The sequence below is a fragment of the Tachysurus vachellii genome, chromosome 10 (assembly GCF_030014155.1).
Source record: "Tachysurus vachellii isolate PV-2020 chromosome 10, HZAU_Pvac_v1, whole genome shotgun sequence".
Lineage (NCBI taxonomy): Eukaryota > Metazoa > Chordata > Actinopteri > Siluriformes > Bagridae > Tachysurus > Tachysurus vachellii.
Window position 1 is genome coordinate 27,851,923 of NC_083469.1, and position 15,000 is coordinate 27,866,922.

At 42.1% G+C, this 15,000-nt stretch overlaps 1 protein-coding gene across 1 annotated transcript in view; it reads left to right on the forward strand.

Annotated features, from left to right (window-relative positions):
- snap25b (synaptosome associated protein 25b) overlaps window positions 1–11,861 on the forward strand; it is a 14,711-nt gene extending 2,850 nt beyond the window's left edge. Inside the window, exons 2-8 of the mRNA XM_060879222.1 lie at window positions 5,199–5,282; window positions 6,753–6,794; window positions 8,035–8,083; window positions 8,809–8,926; window positions 9,926–10,042; window positions 10,172–10,316; window positions 10,428–11,861. Of these exons, the coding sequence (XP_060735205.1) occupies window positions 5,211–5,282; window positions 6,753–6,794; window positions 8,035–8,083; window positions 8,809–8,926; window positions 9,926–10,042; window positions 10,172–10,316; window positions 10,428–10,496 (612 nt within the window). The 5' untranslated portion in view covers window positions 5,199–5,210 and the 3' untranslated portion in view covers window positions 10,497–11,861. The remainder of the gene's footprint in view (window positions 1–5,198; window positions 5,283–6,752; window positions 6,795–8,034; window positions 8,084–8,808; window positions 8,927–9,925; window positions 10,043–10,171; window positions 10,317–10,427) is intronic.
- The last annotated feature ends 3,139 nt before the right edge of the window (window positions 11,862–15,000 follow it).

Genomic DNA, 15,000 nt, shown 5'->3' on the forward strand with positions numbered 1-15,000 from the left:
CTGACACACACACACAAAAGTAAAGAGATAAATAGAAAAGTAATTAAACAAACTAACAAATAAATAAAAGTATAAAAGTTTAGACTAAAGCTCCAAGTTATTATTAAAATAAAATAAGTTTCAGTTTTCTGTGTGGCTCTGAGATCAGGGATTATGCTGCTGCTTTGCCTGGACTCACTCTCCTTGGTCACGCAGTACAGACCCACTCAAACGTATTGTGCAGATGATGTGTGTGAATACAGATGTTGTGTGTGAATACAGATGGTGTGTGTGAATACAGATGTGTGTGAATACAGATGTGTGTGAATACAGATGTGGTGTGTGAATACAGATGTGTGTGAATACAGATGTTTGACTAAACAACTGAAAGACTGTCACAGTTCAGATGAGAGACAAAAGCAAATCTCAAAGCCATTTTTATATTCTTTCACCCATCACACTACTCATAGCACACACACACACATTCACACACACACACAGTACACACACACACACACACACACACACACACACACACAAAGATTATTATCTGGAGTGCTGTCGGCTGGACAGAGACTTTTCCCTCCAGACTGAAGCTCTGCTGAGATTTAAATATTCAAATGAGCTCCAGATGAGTAATGAAGTGTAATTAGAGAGTGAAGGTGAAAGTTAGCCATAGTTACACTTATACTGTGTGTGTTCAGCTCACATGCATCAGTAAAACAGTGGAACATGTCATTTAACAACAAAGGACCAGAATTATGTTTGTCTCCTAGCAACAGAGTGACAGCTGAGCATTATCCAAAAACACTAAATGTGTGTGTGTGTGTGTGTACCTATATGTCTGTGTATGTGTGTGAGTGAGTGAAAGAGAGAGACCGAGAGAGGATCTTGTCAGAAAAATAATGGGGTATTTGAAATATAATCTAATGGTGGACTGTCATATGAGGACAGGAGGTGTGTGTGTGTGTGTGTGTGTGTGTGTGTGTGTGTGTGTGTGTGTGTGTATGTGAGTGTTTGTGTGTACAGTGTGTGTGTGTGTGTGTACAGTGTGTTTGCATGTGTGTGTGTATGTGAGTGTTTGTGTGTACAGTGTGTGTGTACAGTGTGTACAGTGTGTGTATACAGTGTGTACAGTGTGTATGTGTACAGTGTGTACTGTGTGTGTACTGTGTGTGTACTGTGTGTGTGTGCATACTGTGTGTATGAGTTTGTATAGTGTGTGTGTACAGTGTATACAGTGTGTATACAGTGTATACAGAGTGTACTGTCTGTGTGTGTGTGTACAGTGTGTAGTGTGTATACAGTGTATACAGAGTGTACTGTCTGTGTTTGTGTGTGTGTACAGTGTGTACAGTGTGTGTATACAGTGTATACAGAGTGTACTGTCTGTTTGTGTGTGTGTACAGTGTGTACAGTGTGTGTACACATTGTCTTGTAGGGCACTTAGAGAGATGGGACACAGAAGAAGAGGCACAGAAATGGGATTAGAACAAGCAGTGTCATGGTTTTATTTTTCTAGTGCAATTTCTAGTGCAATTTAGTGCAGCAGGAATTCAGTGATAAAGAGAAAATAAATAGCTCCTTCCTTTAAGGGGTTATTAAGGGGTTATAGGGGCGCTTGGGCAGAAATCCAGGCTCCAATCCTAGGCAGCAGAAGGGGGATGGCAGTGAAAGGGGCAGTGAAAGCCGTCCTCTCCAGGAGCGTAGCGTAGGCTCAGTCGGCAAGCTAAAGTCCTGGATCAGCTGGAGGTTTCTGAAAAAAGAATATCAAAGAGACAACATCCATCTGTTCCATCAGGCCCCTTTACCTCTCCCTAGCTTTCTGCTGTGCTCTCCTCCTGGAGGGTGAACGCTCCAGCGGCGCTCCTGATTGGCCCGTGCTTTTTGGCGGGAGTTTCTGCCGCCCCGCCTCACTCTCACTCCCAGCGGCGCTGGCCATGGTGCTGAAGTTTGCGAGCTCGCGCTCAGCGCCGCTGGCCAAGGTGCTGAACCCCCGCCTTTTACACTCTCTCTCTTCTTGGCTGCCGATGCAGAGGTCAAAGAGCGGTTTTTCCTCCATGAATGGCGCCGCCATCACAGGCCCCCCCCTTTGCTCTGAGCCCCCGCCTGGTAGCAGTCATCCCCAGAGGCCGTTGCGCCTCGAAAGGCCATCAGCGTGCCCATGCCGAGAAATCTTGTAAAGAGAGGAACCACATAGTTACCCTGTCATTGGTGTCCTTTGCCTTGGCCATCCAGAGCAGAGGGGCATGGTCCGTCACAAGGGTAAAGTGCCACCCTGCCAGATTGTACCGCAGGTCCTCAATGGCTCATTTGATCGCCAGGGCTTCTCGTTCCACGGCGTCATAGTTTTTCTTGCCGGGGGTCAGTTTCCGGGAGATAAAGAGGACCGGGTGCTCTTTCCCATCAAACTCCTGTGAAAGGACGGCTCCTAGCCTCGTTTCAGATGCATCTGTTTGTAGCGTGAAGGGGCAAAACGAAATCCAGATTCCGCAGTACTGGCTGGGTGGTGAGGGCCTCCCTGAACTGGCGGAATGCCCTTTCTGTGCTGTCTGTGCACCCAGTCCGGCTGACCTCTCTCGGTTAGAGCTGAGAGAGGGCCGATAAAGAGGAGAAATTAGGCACAAAATGTCTGTAATAGCCCGCCAATCCCAAAAAGGCCCAAACCCGTTTCTTTGTAGTGGGTCGGGGGTATTCTCTCACGGCCTGGACCTTTTTCTCTTTTGGCTTCAGCAGCCCAGACGATGCAATATCCCAGGTACTGGGCCACGGACAGGCCCAGGTGGCACTTATGCGGATTTTCCGTAAGGCCAGCTGTCCAGAGGGCTCCAAGATCCTCCCCCAGATGGAACAGGTGGTCGGACCAGGTGGAGGAGTGGACTACCACATTGTCCAGGTAGGCGGCAGCGAAAGTGCGGGGGGTCGGAGGACGATGTCCATGAGGCGCTGGAAGGTGGCCGGAGCATCACGTAGGCCAAAAGAAAGGACCCGGTACTGCCAGTGGCCATTTGCATTGCTGGATGCCGTCTTTGGTTTCGCCTCCAGTGCAAGGACCACCTGCCAATAGCCCTTTGTCAGGTCAAGGGTGGAAATGAACCAGGCCTTCCCCAAACTCTCCACCAGGTCATCCACTCGGGGGAGGGGATAGCTGTCAAAATACGAGATCTGGTTGAGCCTACAGAGGCGAATGGACCCGTCCCACAATGGGGCTGGACCAAGGGCTGGCAGACTCCTCAATAATCCCTTCCTTCAATATTCATTCCACTTGCTCCTCGATAGCTCAACAGCGGGCTTCCGGAACCCTGTATGGGCGCTGTCGGACCACCATCCCAGGAGGGGTCTTGATCTCATGGTGCACCAGCGCTGTACGTCCTGGACAGGACGAGAAGACATCCGCAAACTGGTACAGGAGCTCTGTGAGGTCGTGCTGCTGGGCTGGTGTGAGATCATCTCCCCTTCTTACTGTGTGGAAGCAAATGCAGACACCACAGCCGGTGGGGGAATCCATTTTTTCAAAATGTTTATGTGATATAATTGAGTGTCTGCGCGCTTACCTGGTTGTTGCAACCAATAATTTACAGGTCCCACCTTCTCCAGGACTGTGTACGGGCCCTGCCACTTTGCCAGGAACTTGCAGGCGGCGCTACAGTGGGAACGAGTAGCATTACTTGGTCCCCAGGGTGTTCACAAGTTCCCTAGCTTGGGTGGGCCGATTGTACGTCCTTTGCTGCGCACCCTGGGCTTCACGATGGGCCCGACGTGCTCGATCCGTGCCTGCATGTCCTGGATGAATTCGATGACGGAGTGGAAGGGGGAGGGTTGTTCCTCCCAGGCCTCCCGAGCCACGTCCAACATGCCACGTGGGCGCCATCCGAATAGGATCGTGAAGCCTGTGAACACCTGGGGCATTTCTCTGACAGCGAAGAGGACGTAAGGAAGGAGGAGGTCCCAATTACATCCTTCCTGGTCTACCACCTTTCGTAGCATCTGCTTTAGGGTTTGGTTGAAGCACCCTACAAGTCCATCTGTCTGGGGGTGGTACACAGACGTCCTCAGGTTTTTCACCTGCAAAAGCCATGTACAGTGTGTGTTTGTGTGTGTGTTTGTGTGTACAGTGTCTGTGTGTGTATGTGTGTGTGTGTACGTGTGTGTACTGTGTGTGCATGTGTGTGTACAGTGTGTGTGTGTTTGTAAGTGTTTGTGTGTGCATGTGTGTGTGAATGTGTGTGTGTACTGTGTGTGCATGTGTGTATATACAGTGTGTGTGTGCTTGTGTGTGTACAGTGTGTGTGTGCGTGAGTGTGTGTGTGTACTGTATGTGCATGTGTGTTTGCGGACTGTGAGTGTGTGTGTGTGTTACAGTGACATTTCTATCCTTAACACACTTTGCAGCTCTGTATGTGAGTCTCTTTGTGTTGTTCCTGTAGACCTTTAGCTGTAACTGTGTGCTGTATAATTATTACTGTAATGTTTACTATGATATTATTATAACATAATGCTGGTAAAGGAAGGGGATCTGGGGAAAGTCTCTGGGCTGAATGTGTGAAATATTCTTCAAAAAATATTTAATATGTTCATTTACAGCGTGGCATCTCATTTCTCACCCTGTTTCACAAGTGTGTGTGTGTGTGTGTGTGTGTGTGTGTGTGTACACTACAGGACATAAAATAGTGCTGCCCAGTGTACAGTCTGTAAGTGACCGTTGTGTAAATTAGAGGATGTACACATTAAGAGGATTATTGTAAATATATACAGTATAAACATTCAGTTGCAGCAGCTGATGGCAGCAGGTCAATCGAGATGTCCGTGAATGTAGAACACATTTTTAGATAGAAATCGTCTCACTGTGTTTTATATCCATTAAATATTCAAGTCTGAAATCTCAGGCGATTCACAGAGATAAAAATAAATCAGTTCTCCTTCCAGCCTCCACTGAAACATGTCAGAGCGCAACGTCCTCAAACGCTGATATAAAGCTGAAGTGCAATGGAATAAAGGAGGACCTGTCAGTTCTGCCCCCGGGTTCTGCTCCGGGTTCTGCCCCCGGGTTCACCCCATTCAGGATCTGTGTCAGGAGAGATGATACCCACACACAACACGACACATATTCATATTTGATCAATTAGAATCTAGCAGCAGCAGCAGAGTGGTGTAAAAGTGTGTATTTAATGCTTCAGGCTGAAGGCTGAGTGTTAAAATGTGGTCTGTTGTGTTTACAGTTTTGAGCCAAAATGGCGGATGACACAGACATGAGGAACGAGCTGACAAACCTGCAGGAGCGAGCGGACCAGCTGGGCGACGAAGTAAGTTCCCTTTGTGCCAAAAAATAAATAATCCTACATTATCCACCTTATAACTCACTCACAACATTGTGCCCTACTGCTCTCAGCCAATCAGAAACATCGTACTGCTCTCAGCCAATCAGAAACATTGTACTGCTCTCAGCCAATCAGAAACATTGTACTGCTCTCAGCCAATCAGAAACATTGTACTGCTCTCAGCCAATCAGAAACATTGTACTGCTCTCAGCCAATCAGAAACATCGTACTGCTCTCAGCCAATCAGAAACATTGTACTGCTCTCAGCCAATCAGAAACATCGTACTGCTCTCTTTGCCAGTTTTGATATATTTATATTTATACATGAACTTAAATCAGAATCAGAATCAGAATCAGATTTATTGGCCGTGTGTTGACACACACAAGGTATTTGGTTCCAGCTGTTTTGTGACTCAGAATTACAGACATAAATAACACTATAGTATAAAAGACAAGACAATACAGACAATGAGATACAATATACACATTATGAATATTAAATATAAATACAGAATATATAACAGATCAGTTATGTACATAAAGTGTGAGAGTGTAAATAACAATATTGTGTAATATTATACTTTAGTACACTATACAGCAGCAGTAGTGTGTAATATATACAGATGATGTGATGACTGACAGTCCTGATAATGCAGCACTTATAGATATGAAGCAGTGAATATAATGATGGTGAGGTGTTAATCAGGGTGATTGTCTGGGGAAACAAACTGTTCCTGTGTCTGGTAGTTTTAGTAAGTAAAGTTCTGTAGCGCCTGAGAGAAGGGAGGAGCTGAAAGAGGTTGTGTCCAGGGTGTGAAGGGTCAGTGGTGATTTTTACTGCCCGGTTTCTGGTTCTTGTGTGGTACAAGTCCTGGGGGGTGGGCAGGGGGGGGGCACCAGTTATTATTTCTGCTGTTTTTACTGTGTGCTGCAGTCTGTTCCTGTCCTGTTTAGTTGCTGCACCAAACCAGATGGTGATGGATGTGAACAGGACAGATTCAATGACTGCAGTGTAGAACAGCACCAACAGCTCCTGTGACAGACCAAACTTCTTTAATCGATGTAGAAACTACATCCTCTGCTGGGCCTTTTTGATGATGGAGTTTATGTTGGACTCCCATTTCAGGTCTTGGGAAATGATCGTGCACAGAAACTTGAAGGACTTGAAGTTTATCTTATATTATATATATATATTTCTACATATATAGAAGTTTTATTAATATACATTTTATACATTTATATTTTTCCATGTGCTGGACTGTGATGTGATTGATGTATATTAATTAGGCTTGAACAAATAAAAGATCTGTTTTATAAAGAAAATGATCAAATGAGTGAATAATCAATCAAAAAAAAATTATGTTTGTGTGTTTTCTCTTTTGTGTGTTTTATTAATCAGATGCATGTGTAAGGCATTGTGTAATGTGTGTGTGTGTGTGTGTGTGTGTGTTGCAGTCGTTAGAGAGTACTCGGCGCATGCTACAGCTGGTGGAGGAGGTGAGAGCACTCACATATACATCAATACACAATAATCAGTTCAATGTGTTTAGCTGCTGTGATTAGATTCAATACACTGGTTAGATTTGTTACTCTGATCTGATTCAATACAGCTACTTGAATTAATTCAGTTGATTCAGTGAGTCGATTCATGTTTCTTTGAGTATTATTGACACATCAGATATTTCATCTAATATTTCTCAGCATATTATTGTGATGTCACTTCCTATGTGAGAGTGAAGGTGATATTTTGTGTCTGAAATTAATTATTAAACCTTAAACATACATTACAAACTGATTCAATATAAAAGATTCAAAAAGATTTGATTTTTATTTAATATCTGATGTATGAGCAGTAATATCTGATGTAATATCTGATGTATCATCAATATCTGATGTTCTAATCAAGTCATTTTCAAAACACTTTCAAGTCTGCTAAATTATTTAATATAAAAATATTTTTAATGATCTGATTTCTGCAGAATAAATAAATTTATTTTATAAATAAAACTTTATTTGTGTCAGATGTGTGATTTCTGTTCCTGTAATGAAATAATGAAATGAGGTGAGCTTGTGACGAGGTAACGAGGATCATCTGGTCTATTTAGGTCGATAGAGCTTTATTGTCCTCGGGGGAATTATTGCACACACACACACACACACACACACACACACACACACACACACACACACACACACACACATTTCCGCTGTGCTGTTTACTGCTGTAATCTAATTTTAGTCTCCACTTTTCTGCCACTTGACTGATTTTTCATAATGAAGTGTGAGACTCTCGAACCGAACACTCTGCTCTAATTCAATGCTCTTTTACAATGAACAATTTAAAGTCAAATAAATTCTGTTCCTCATGGGGACGAGTGGTTGCTGGGCGTTGTGATCGTCATCATCATCAACACACGACAGGTGGAAAACTGAGTTACTCAGCGGCGTGGACCTGAGAGAGGAGGAAGTGCAGAGCCAACATTTATTCACCATGTTCTCCTTTAAGATCTTTTTTAACACATTTAATTAGACTCAGATTAATGACTATCTGACTATCTGACTATCTAATGACTAATGAGCTAACACAGCATTAGCAGATGCTAAGGATTGTAGTGATACAGAGAGATGTGAGAAACACAGAGTTTAGTATCTTCACTTAAAATACTGGTGTTTCAGTGACTGATTCTGTTTCCTCTCCGTTCTGTCCTTCTGTTTCTCTCTGTGTCTCCTGCCTCAGAGTAAAGATGCTGGCATCAGGACTCTGGTTATGCTGGATGAACAGGGAGGTGAGAAGCAGAAAAATAAGCTTTACTGATGAAGGTGTGAGGCACCGAGCTGACCAGACGTCATGTGATGATCTCAGGGTCGAGGAGAGCTTCCTAACTTTCTGCTTCTGTGGTTATCTGAGTCATAAAGAGAGTCCATTTCATCTCTGAGCAGAAGAACAGCTGTTCAATTTCTCCCCATCTTCTTATTCCTCTTATTCTGGCCTCCATAATCCTGACTCATGTGCAATGTGTTTTGTATTAAAACTGAGTCACAGAGTCAGTCAGAGTGAGGAATCTGATTAAAGAGTGTGACGCTGCTACGTCATTCATCTAAAATCACCAACAGGAGAACAGCAAGCTCGAGGCACAATTACACACACAATTACACACACACACACACACACAATTACACACACACACAAAGAGACACACGTTATGTTAACGAGGATCATCATTAAACAGGGATTATCTGAGTAATTACTGTAAAGTGTCAATAATTAACAGTCACTCTGTAGGTGTATAATCACTGACTGTACCTCGTCTGCAGCTCTGCTCAAAATACTGCCACCTTTCTAAATGCTCCATCTCTAAAGGAGCAGATGCCTTACTGCCACTCACGTGTTTGTGTGTGTGTGTGTGTAGTGCGTGTGTGTGTAGTGTGCGTGTGTGTGTAGTGTGTGTGTGTGTGTGTGTGTGTGTGTGTGTGTGTGTTGTTCTTTAACTGAACTCATGATTAATTTCAGAACAACTGGAGCGTATTGAAGAAGGGATGGATCAGATCAACAAGGACATGAAGGAGGCAGAGAAGAACCTGACGGACCTGGGGAACCTCTGTGGACTCTGTCCTTGTCCCTGTAACAAGTACGTCACGTCTCATGCAGACTTTAGCTATTTATTTAACAGGAAATACAAAATGTACAGAAATACAAGTGAAGCAGTAATGTCATGCTTTTATAAAGGTAGCTGTTTGAACAGAGAAAGACACAAAGGTTTTTCTCTATTTAATTAAAAAATAAAAGTTCCCAGTGACTCTGAGCAGATTTTATAAAATGCTTTCTGATTTGCTTCTCTGTATAAATCAGTCATGTGATTATTTTTTACACTTTGCACATTGTTCATGATTCACATGATGTCCATTCAGAAATACATATTTGTAGACATTTAAATGTGTGTGTGTGTGTAGTGCGTGTGTGTGTAGTGTAGTGTGTGTAGTGTGTGTGTGTGTGTGTGTGCGTGGTGTGTGTGCGTGTGTGTGTAGTGTGTGTGCGTGTATGTGTAGTGTGTGTGTGTAGTGTGTGTGCGTGTGTAGTGTGTGTGTGCGTGTGTGTGCGTGTGTAGTGTGTGTGTGCGTGTGTGTGTAGTGTAGTGTGTGTAGTGTGTGTGTGTGTGTGTGTGCGTGGTGTGTGTGCGTGTGTGTGTAGTGTGTGTGCGTGTATGTGTAGTGTGTGTGTGTAGTGTGTGTGCGTGTGTAGTGTGTGTGTGCGTGTGTGTGTAGTGTGTGTGTGTAGTATGTGTGTGCATGTGTGTGTAGTGTGTGTGTGTAGTGTGTGCGTGCGTGTGTGTGTACTGTGTGTGTAGTTTGTGTTCAGTGTGTGTTTGTGTGCGTGTGTGTGTGTGTGTGTGTGTGTGTTGTGTGTGTGCGTGTGTAGTGTGTGTGTGTGTGTGTGTGTAGTATGTGTGTGCATGTGTGTAGTGTGTGCGCGTGTGTGTGTAGTGTGTGTGTGTGTGCGTGTGTGTAGTGTGTGTGTGTGTGCGTGTGTGTAGTGTGTGTAGTGTGTGTAGTGTGTGTGTGTGTGTGTAGTGTGTGTAGTGTACACTCACACTACACACACTGAGATTCTGTCTCTCTTTTTCTCTCAGACTGAAAGAGCGAGGGCAGAATTGGGGAAATAATCAGGATGGTGTTGTCTCCAGTCAGCCTGCTCGTGTGGTAGATGAACGTGAGCAGATGGCCATCAGCGGTGGTTTTATTCGCAGGTCTGGTTTTATATCAATATAAAGTCGCTGTTCTGTCCAGAAGAGAATAGTGTAAACTGAGAGAATCAACACAAAGTTGCCTAGTGTAAAACTCTCACACACCCTCCAATGGTGAGTTTTTGTCTCCAGAGTGACAAATGATGCACGTGAGAATGAGATGGACGAGAATCTGGAGCAGGTCGGGAGCATCATCGGGAATCTGCGTCACATGGCTCTGGATATGGGCAACGAGATCGACACTCAGAACCGGCAGATCGACAGGATCATGGACATGGTGAAAAACAAGCTCTTATTTATTTACACGTACATTTATGTGTGTGTTTGTCTGTATATATATAAATCTACACTGTATATAATTATATATTTAATATTTTGTGTGTCTCAGGCTGATTCCAACAAAACGAGGATTGACGAGGCCAACCAGCGCGCCACAAAAATGCTAGGAAGTGGCTAAAAGTCCACAGAAATTACTATCCTTCTGTCCCACTTCCTGTTTCCTCTTCTATATATTCACTTGATAGCTTTACACACACACGTATACACACACACGTATACACACACATGTATACACACACATGTATACACACACATGTATACACACATATTGTAAGAGTTGCTTTTCTCTATTATATAGCAGTGATGAGTGAGTCATGATTCATTCCTTTTAAATGACTCATTTAAGTGAGTCATGTGAATCTACCTGCAATCACAAACAAATCTCACACTGATTCTGAAAATTGAGAAACTTTCTAACTTCCTGTCAGTTAAAGTTTCTGTCTGTTGTAGAAAATATTCAAAAAAAACCTTCTGAACTGAAATGACACATCTCAAAAAATGGCCAATACTTTTATCAGTTTGAATCAGCACAGTTTTACACTTAATGTACAGATTATAGGAATTTATATAGAGTAATCATCAAGCCTCATGCAGGTCACGTGACAGGAGTCTGTGCTGTTGGTTTGATTCCCAGGCAGAGAACTAAACCAGCCAATGAAGGGTTAACTCAGCACCAGTCCCAAGCCCAGATAAAATGGGGGGGGGGGGGGGGTTTGCACAGGGATGGGCATCTGGGGTAAAACCTGTGGACCAGATAATGTGCTGTGGCGACCCTGAACAGGGACAACAACAACATAGAGATTAATCATCAACACCTGAGTCAAATAATCAAATGAATCAAATTGAATTGAATCTGACTCACTTAAATGAGTAGTTAGAAGAAGTTTAATTAGTGATTCATGATATTCATCACTCACTGATAACCACATGCTATAAATACACACACACACTGTTCTGTACATCTAAGTGTATGTATATATACAGTGCAGCATCTGATGACTCTAATGTGAAGCTGTTTTTTATGTATTTTATTTTAATCTTTCCTGAATATCATGTAACAACAGATCACTACACATCTAATTATATTCCATCTGTCAAACTTCCTCTTTCTGTCTCTCTCTCTCTCTCATACATACATGAGAGAGAGAGAGAGAGAGAGTTATATGTCCTGTACAAACTAGACACAAACTGTGTCTAGTTTATGTTTAGTTTTTCATGGACATGTTGAATTTGCACACGAGATTCAGACAAAGATAATTAGAATAAATGATGAGACTGTGTGTGTGTGTATGTGTATGTGTATGTGTATGTGTGTGTGTGTGTGTGTGTGTGTGTGTGTGTGTGTGTGTGTGTGTGTGTGTGTGTGTGTGTGTGTGTGTGTGTGTTGTGTGTGTGTGTGTGTGTGTGTGTGTGTGTGTGTGTGTGTGTTGTGTGTGTGTGTGTGTTGTGTGTGTGTGTGTGTGTGTGTGTGTGTGTGTGTATGTGTGTGTGTATGTGTGTGTGTTGTGTGTGTGTGTGTGTGTATGTGTATGTGTGTGTGTGTGTGTGTGTGTGTGTGTGTGTGTGTGTGTGTGTGTGTGTGTATGTGTGTGTGTGTGTGTGTGTGTGTGTGTGTGTGTGTGTGTTGTGTGTGTGTGTGTGTGTGTGTGTGTGTGTGTGTGTGTGTGCTAAAACCTGGCACTGTTTAGCTCAGCAGTTGAGAGATTCTCAGATGGAAAAGTGTGAGATGAGAGAGATTTAAACTCCTTTCCCTCAAAGTTGCTGATGTGCTTCAACATCAAAGTTGATCTGAATGTAAAACCTTCATTCCTGCTTCCTTTACTACTGTCACACTTTGTGTTCAACTCACTCACTCCATAGAGAATGTTGTGAAGAAAAAAGACAATAAAAATGCAAGAGCTCTAAATGAGCAGAACATCTTGTGTGGAAAAGAAACTGAATCATTTCAGTTAATGTTTTAATGCTGTGGTGATGATGATGATGATGATGATGATGATGATGTTGGAAAAGCTGTATGTCACTCCAACACACTGATCCTCTTTTAGCTCTGGATTATGTGGGATTAAAGTTTAACACACACACACACACACACACACACACTCACACTCACACACACACTCACACACAGAGAAAATTATTTACAATTTAATTCACTGATGCTTTTCTGTTCATCTCTCTCTCTCTCTCTCTCTCTCTCTCTCTCTCTCTCTCTCTTCTGCAATAATCCCATCTGGCTCTGGGTTGTGTTCCAATCCAAGCATGTTTTCAGGGCCCCTCATTCACTTCCTCTTATCTGGCCATTTTATAGCAGGTCAGAATGCACTGCTGTAGTCCAACTGTTCATTAAAATGTGTCAAATAAATGATGCTTATTAACATTCTCTGGATTTATTCCTCCATCTGGAGTGTGATGGAGCTGCTGCGCTCAGAGGAGGGTTTAGAAAATGTGTGGAGCATCAAGGAAGAATCTTCGAGATGATTCACACTGAAAAGGTGAGAAATGTGTGACATAAAACAGAGCTGACATAAAACAGAGCTGACATAAAACAGTACTGACATAAAACAGTACTGACATAAAACAGCTGACATAAAACAGTACTGACATAAAACAGTGCTGACATAAAACTACTGACATAAAACAGAGCTGACATAAAACAGTACTGACATAAAACAGTGCTGACATAAAACAGAGCTGACATAAAACAGTACTGACATAAAACAGAGCTGACATAAAACAGTACTGACATAAAACAGTACTGACATAAAACAGTACTGACATAAAACAGTACTGACATAAAACAGAGCTGACATAAAACAGTACTGACATAAAACAGAGCTGACATAAAACAGTACTGACATAAAACAGTACTGACATAAAACAGAGCTGACATAAAACAGTACTGACATAAAACAGTACTGACATAAAACAGAGCTGACATAAAACTACTGACATAAAACAGAGCTGACATAAAACAGTACTGACATAAAACAGTGCTGACATAAAACAGAGCTGACATAAAACAGTACTGACATAAAACAGAGCTGACATAAAACAGTACTGACATAAAACAGTGCTGACATAAAACAGAGCTGACATAAAACTACTGACATAAAACAGAGCTGACATAAAACAGTACTGACATAAAACAGTGCTGACATAAAACAGAGCTGACATAAAACAGTACTGACATAAAACAGAGCTGACATAAAACAGTACTGACATAAAACAGTACTGACATAAAACAGTACTGACATAAAACAGTACTGACATAAAACAGAGCTGACATAAAACAGTACTGACATAAAACAGAGCTGACATAAAACAGTACTGACATAAAACAGTACTGACATAAAACAGAGCTGACATAAAACAGAGCTGACATAAAACAGTACTGACATAAAACAGAGCTGACATAAAACAGTACTGACATAAAACAGAGCTGACATAAAACAGTACTGACATAAAACAGAGCTGACATAAAACAGTACTGACATAAAACAGAGCTGACATAAGACAGAGCTGACATAAGACAGAGCTGACATAAAACAGAGCTGACATAAGACAGAGCTGACATAAAACAGTACTGACATAAAACAGAGCTGACATAAGACAGAGCTGACATAAAACAGTACTGACATAAAACAGTACTGACATAAAACAGAGCTGACATAAAACAGTACTGACATAAAACAGAGCTGACATAAAACAGTACTGACATAAAACAGAGCTGACATAAAACAGTACTGACATAAAACAGCTGACATAAAACAGAGCTGACATAAGACAGAGCTGACATAAAACAGTACTGACATAAGACAGTACTGACATAAAACAGAGCTGACATAAAACAGTACTGACATAAAACAGAGCTGACATAAGACAGAGCTGACATAAATCAGTACTGACATAAAACAGAGCTGACATAAGACAGAGCTGACATAAAACAGTACTGACATAAAACAGTACTGACAAAACAGAGCTGACATAAAACAGTACTGACATAAAACAGAGCTGACATAAGACAGAGCTGACATAAGACAGAGCTGACATAAAACAGAGCTGACATAAGACAGAGCTGACATAAAACAGTACTGACATAAAACAGTACTGACATAAAACAGAGCTGACATAAAACAGAGCTGACATAAAACAGAGCTGACATAAGACAGAGCTGACATAAAACAGTACTGACATAAAACAGAGCTGACATAAGACAGAGCTGACATAAAACAGTACTGACATAAAACAGAGCTGACATAAGACAGAGCTGACATAAAACAGAGCTGACATAAAACAGTACTGACATAAAACAGAGCTGACATAAAACAGTACTGACATAAGACAGAGCTGACATAAAACAGTACTGACATAAAACAGAGCTGACATAAAACAGAGCTGACATAAAACAGAGCTGACATAAAACAGAGCTGACATAAAACAGTACTGACATAAGACAGTACTGACATAAGACAGAGCTGCACAGAAGTACTGAACTGACTTTAAAGTCATAAAACAGATCTTAAAGAATTTGTAAATAAGAAAATGTTGTATGGAGATGATGATGTGATGTCTGGTGATCTTTAGGAGCCAGAACCATGAAGCAAGAGTATAAAAAATCATGA